The sequence below is a fragment of the Chanos chanos genome, chromosome 8 (assembly GCF_902362185.1).
Source record: "Chanos chanos chromosome 8, fChaCha1.1, whole genome shotgun sequence".
Lineage (NCBI taxonomy): Eukaryota > Metazoa > Chordata > Actinopteri > Gonorynchiformes > Chanidae > Chanos > Chanos chanos.
The window spans coordinates 10261710-10267709 of record NC_044502.1 but is presented as its reverse complement, the minus strand read 5'-3'; the positions used below and the strand labels follow the sequence as shown (position 1 = coordinate 10267709).

The 6000-nt window shown below is 44.2% G+C and overlaps 1 protein-coding gene across 2 annotated transcripts in view; it reads right to left on the bottom strand.

Moving 5' to 3' along the window:
- Positions 1-458: 458 nt before the first annotated feature.
- Positions 459-6000, bottom strand: part of tnrc6c2 (trinucleotide repeat containing adaptor 6C2) — a 37204-nt gene continuing 31662 nt past the window's right edge. For both annotated transcript variants that reach the window (XM_030781043.1, XM_030781044.1), the window contains exons 18-23: positions 5508-5696; positions 5065-5214; positions 3523-3738; positions 3319-3392; positions 2993-3132; positions 459-2830 (exon numbers count right to left, since the gene is read on the bottom strand). In XM_030781043.1, coding sequence (XP_030636903.1) covers positions 2467-2830; positions 2993-3132; positions 3319-3392; positions 3523-3738; positions 5065-5214; positions 5508-5696 — 1133 coding nt within the window. In that variant the 3' untranslated portion in view covers positions 459-2466. The remainder of the gene's footprint in view (positions 2831-2992; positions 3133-3318; positions 3393-3522; positions 3739-5064; positions 5215-5507; positions 5697-6000) is intronic.

The window sequence follows — 6000 nt, the reverse complement described above, 5'->3', positions numbered from 1 at the left end:
CGCAATAGGCCAAACCGTCAGCCAGGCCGCTGCTTTCTGCCTCTCCTACCGTCACGCCTCCCCATCCCTTGCCCCGCCCCCCTTTCACCCCGCCCCGCCCCTTCCCTCAACCCCATCTAATGTAACATTGCATGTCTAGTGCCTCCTTCAGACACAATAAAGGCTAGAAAACATTTTGGAGTAACAGTGACATTCACTTTGATATATAGTCAGAGAAATAAACAAATATAATAACATATGCTGCAAGTTTTTTTGTCTGATTGTAGTTTCAGTCTTGTTTTTCCCTTCATCCTGACACCTTTTTTTGTTTTTTTTTTTTTGTTTTTTTTTAAAGTCCATCCGAGTCCCCTAGACCAATGAGGGACGAGGAAAAAAAAAAAGTATTTTCAAATACAGATACAGTACAAAAAGAGCTAAGAGTTGCCATCGAGAGTTTTTTTTTTTCCTTGTCCTTTTTTTTTTTGTTTGTTTTTTTTGTGTTTTTTTTGTTTTTTGTTATTTCGTTGTTCTTGTTTTTTTTTTTGAAAGTTTCTGAAATTGTTGCTCCATCGTCTGATTTATTGGCATTGCAGTTGGAGCTTTTCTTCATAAGTGCTATGATAAAACCCCTTTTAAAAACAAAACAAAAAAAATCAAAACAAATGTAGTCTCTAATGTTTGTACCAAATGTAAGGATCACTCATTACTCTACTGCATTAGGAGCAACCCTTTATATTTGGTATTGTGCCAGATAACCCAAGTCTCTATGGGGGTCTCTGTGGATTAAGTCTCTGCAGGGCAACACACAGCTGTAGGTAACCTGTGCACAGAGGAAGTGCATCCCCATACATGCAGTTGTTTTTTTTTTTTTTGTTGTTTTTTTTTTTCTTTTGAGTTTGGGACTGCAGGCAGGGCTCTCAATGCACAGGTTGAGGTCAGTTCCTTCTACACGGTGCGCCCAGCAGTCAGCCGTCCAGAGGCCCTGAGACCGTAGGTAAAAGAAATGTTCCAGATAGGTAAGGTATTCTGTAGTTTCAAACAAGTCTTCGACGCAAGCGAGCGATTTTTGATTAAAAATCAGTAAAAGGAGGAAAAAAAAAAAAAAAAAAAAAACAACCCCAAAAAACAAAACAGTTTCTGTTGACTTCAGTGTGGACGGAAGAAGGATCTGTGGCATATATTGCACGATGCATCACTTGTGTTTTTTTTTTTTTCTCCTTTTTTTTTCAGTTTCTTTTTTTTTTTTTTTTCCAGGAAATGGTGGAGGACTGGGGAGACCAAAGGGATAAACAAAAGTATTTCTGATTGATTCAGCATTTTTTTTTTAAAGTCCAAAAGATGTAGTAACAAGTCGAGGAAACGTGTCCTTAAAAGTTCTTTTTTTTTTTTTTTCCTGTTTGTGTTGTTTTTCCTCCCCCTCCAAACAGTGGTATATGAACACAGACAGATGCATGGTCAGGGTTCCTTGTAGGCACACATATGCACATACAAACACAAAAACGCTACTCTAGTTCTTTCAGCTTATTATTTTTTTTTTTGTCATGTGTTTTAAAAACAAACAAACAAACAAACAAAAACCAGCCTGGATAGATACAAAACTCATAGCAGTGTAACCCCTTTCATAAAAAGGGCCGGGTTATATGGGGGGGGGGGGGGGAAGAAAAAAATCATTTGGTGATTGGTCTTGCTGAGAGGCCACACACACTGCTTGGCGACGTTGTTCTTCACGCTTGCTCTGGTCCATTCACTGGCTCAGAAACAGAACTGTGCAAGTATCAGAAGATCATCTTTAGTTGGTAGTAAAATAATAAGAAGAATAATAATAATAAAACAAAAAAAATGCTTAAGAAGGACCTGGAGAGAGGACTTAAGGCTAACAATAGTTCTGCAAAACTAGCGCAAAAAGAACCCCCCAAAAATATTGAAAGGTTAAAAGAAAAGTACCAGGACCGATCCACAGGTCAGGGGCAGTTCAAAAGTTCAGGAGGTCGGTTCAGGACTGGGGTGGGGGGGGTGGGGGTTGAGGGATTCTATGAGGTGCTTTTGTCTGTGTCATGGTTAACATGGCTGCCTCTTAGATTGCTTCTCCTGATGGAAAAAAAAACCAACACACAAAGTTGCCTTTAAGAAAACTTTAAAGGCCTTTGCAAATTTTTTTTTTTTTTGATTCTTCCTTGTCAAAGTCTGTTGATACTAAAAACAACGTAACCCTCCGACACGCCAAAAGTTTGTAGTCAGCAGATTAAAAACCCCCCAAAAAATAAATACAGAGCAAAGGGGGCAGGTGGACAGCCTAAACTGGACCTGCTTCAGCCTTCTGGTTTACAGCTCCATGGAAACTGATTATCGCCACACTAAATTTGCTTGGTTTTTGCTCCATGTCTCTTCTGGGTTTTTTTTTTTGTTTGTATTTTTTTTTTTGAAAAGTTTTTCTCTTCGTTTTTTTTTTAACATTGTCTGTCAAAACATCCGTGGTTCTGGAACGTCCTACATGGACTCTCCGCTCAGCAGGTCTCCTGGGAGCAGCGTGTTGATTGGGATGGGGCTCCCGATGACCCTGGTGTCCTCTCCGTTGGGTGGACCCCATAGGCTGGAATACTGCTGGACTCCGCCCCAAAGCAGATCGCCTCCGCTTCCTCCGCCTCCGCTGCCTGCCTTGGCTCCACCCACTCCACCGCTCCAGTGGCCAACGGCGTGAGATGACCCAGCGTTGCCCAGTCGTGTCTGATTGGTGCCTGGGTTGGCCTGCCAGCTGGTGGTGGGTGTAAGGGACTGACCTTGTGCAAAGAAGCGGTTAACCTCCTCCTCACCAGCAAACTCTGCCAAGATGGTGGTGTTTCCCAACACACACCTGAACGGCGACAAACACATTAAAGGCTTAAGATTCGTAACGAAAATCTCTGACAATACAAAATGATGGTTCATTTCAGAACATGACTGGAGGTTAAATTGAATTGGATACATTTTTATAGCCCTAAACAGGAAAGGGAGTGTAGATGAATCAGTGTCTCACATGTGCAGGGATTTCTGGGCTTTGGCTGCCTCCTCCTTTGAGCTGTAGCGCACCACGGCATTCCCCTGGGTCAGGTTGAGATGGAATGTGATGAGGGGGCCGTGCTGCATGCACAGCGTACGCAAAGTGGAACCGTCGATCTAGAACGCGCAGAGAGAGAGAGAGAGAGAGAAGACAAAAATAGAGACCAAGTCCATCTCAGACAGGGACGCCTTTACGGTTTCCCGGTTGGGAGGCGGAAAGGTTGTATTTGGGAACGCTTGCGCCGCCTGCGAAAATGTGCCGCGCGGTTACAACTTTAACTTGGCTTTCACTAAAACACGCACCTGAGGCGTAAGGTTCCTGAGCACTAGCCAGCTGCTGGTCCGGTTGGAGCTGTCTGTACTCCATGTAGTACCCTCTGAGACAGGAGAGCAACAGACACAGAAAGACAGTCTGAGAATTGCTTACACAGAGACACTGCGAGGTACGGACGTAATATCTGAGCATGCTGGGTGGGGTGGGAGGGGGTGGGGGGTGGTGGTGCTGACCTGAGGAGTACGAGCTGCTCCAGCCCTGGGTCAGGCCCAAGGTGTTCCCTCCCCAGGTAGAGGAGGGTTTAGTGTTGGTTAGTCCCGGTGGGGGGCGGGAGGGGGCCGTGGTGTTCCGAGTGCCTGGGGGAACCTTCCACAGCTCGTGGGACAGCGAGGCCTGGGTGTGAGAGATGGGTCCAGAGGACCAAGTGGACTTCATGTCCAAGAGTTTACCTAAACGAGGGGGGGGGGGGGGGGCAGAGACAGAGAGAAAGAAAGATGATGAAAACAAGATGCCGAACGGCAAAATGTCACTTCCGAACTATCACAAACACTCGCATGCCATCTTGAATGGACTGGCAACCAGAAAGCACAGCGCTATGCTAATTCTTTTTTTTTTTTTTAAATCATATTTTGGGTACCAACTTTCTTTTGGTAATGTATTACTAATATTACCAATAACTGTGATACATCCTTATCTTGAGGATGAGAGAAGCAATGCACACATAAGTAAAACAGAAGTACCATCTCACTCCTCCTCACTGCAACTGTATATATCAAAAAGAGCTACTATTAATTCCTTGCTTAACATAAACCATCTTATTAGTTCAACATTAGTCACAAATTTTACACACAAACACACACACACACACACACACACACACTCAAGCTCTTGTAGTCCTCCATCAACATTACATCAAGTGTAAGAGGGGTAAATGCTTTCCTACACAGGAGCAGAACCAGAGGAAAGAGCAGGGGAACTAGAGAACATGTCAACACACACGCACACCTACACACACGCACACACACACACCTACACACACACACACAGTGTAAGAGGTCACTGGCAGTGAGGATCAGAGAAAGGGAGAGGGAGGTGGAGGCAGTCAGCAGGCTCAGGTGGGTTTGAATTGGGCTGTACCTGCAGTGTCATCATCCCCATGTTCCTGAGAGGACAGAGTGAATGAACTAGTGTAGGCACTGACAGGCCACTCGCTCGAGACAGGCAGAGAGCCGCTCTGAGATGGAGTAGGGGAGGAGCCTACAGTGTGACCCCAACCAGGTCACAAACGGTTGAGGTGGGGGGGGGGGGGCGGCAAAGAGGGGGAGAAAAGAAAATAATATACAATGTGCGATGCTGACATTAGTGGAGTTTTTGGTTGTAGCTTGTGGTGAGAATAAATCAGGATGCTGCCCTCTGGTGGTCAGGCTAGCAATGTGCACCAAATCAATGACACCTCAACTAAATTAGAAACATGGAAAATGAGGGAGTCATATAAAACTGTGCTTTTTGAAAGAACAATAACATAAATAAAGAATAATACTGTTTTAATAGAACTTATGAAAGGGTAATGATCAAAATAAGACACTCCTTTTCTATATAGTACCGAACGCTGATTAAGCCCTCAGAGTGAGAGTGGAATCTGAAAGTGGAAACTGAAACTGGAAAACAAACAAAGAAACAAAAAAACCCCCCAGAAACACAGGCAGAAAGCCAAGGTTTACCCATTTCAAAAGTAGAGAGAGTTCATGTTACTCGCCCAATCTCTCGTTTCTCACCTCCACTCCTGTCTCTGAGAAGGTAGCGATTGACATCCTGGATATTAGTGTTTATGGTGGGGCCGCTTGGAACGCTCCCTGGGGTCATGTTGGGGTCAGTCTCGGGGTCAATGTTCTGCAGACCTTTCCAGGGCACTCCAGGACAGAACTCTGCAATAAAAAAAAACAAAAAAAAAACCCCCACAATAATTAAGCACTCAAATCACTACTTCAGTTCCCATTCTGCACTATTAGCTGAAACTTAAACTTTAATGACTTCCAATGTATGAGCGATTAAATCATTACTAAAATCAATTGTCTGCTGCATTGTTCATACTGTGTATATTACTGTGTAGAATCCGGTCATTTGTGATTGCAGCACACCAAGCTCCCCAAAATGAAACGCTTGCTTTCTGACCTGCTCTGCTTTACCTGAGCTGCTTGTGAATGGTTTTGAGACTCACCTGGAGGCCAGCTGATGTTCGTGCCGTTAGAGATCTTCTCGCTGGGGCTCTTCCCCTGTGCCCAGCTCTCTGGGGGGACCAGAGGACTAGTGGGCGACTCAGAGCTGGAAATCAGATTGTAGGAGCTGAAAGAGTCGTCCATTGACTGCTTACCCCCTGGGCCATGGGTAGGGGCATTAGAGATGGCACCTGAAAAAACACAAAAAGGAATATTTACTCAAGCCAGTTCTTAAAAAGTACAAAAAAAAAAAATCCTTTAAAAAAAAGTTATAAAACCGAACTCTGTTACATAATGGGTAGGCCTGCCAAATCACAACTGCTTCCAAAATCAACCAGGACAAAACAAACCCAAAAAAGCAACTGCTCTACGAAAAGCGGTGTTAGCCAGTGGCCACAGTGATTTTCAGTAAGAATTCAGTAAGAAAATGACAGGATCTGTATGCAAAACTTAGAAATACTGTCCCGATCCTTGTCCTGAAAAACCCTTATTCTA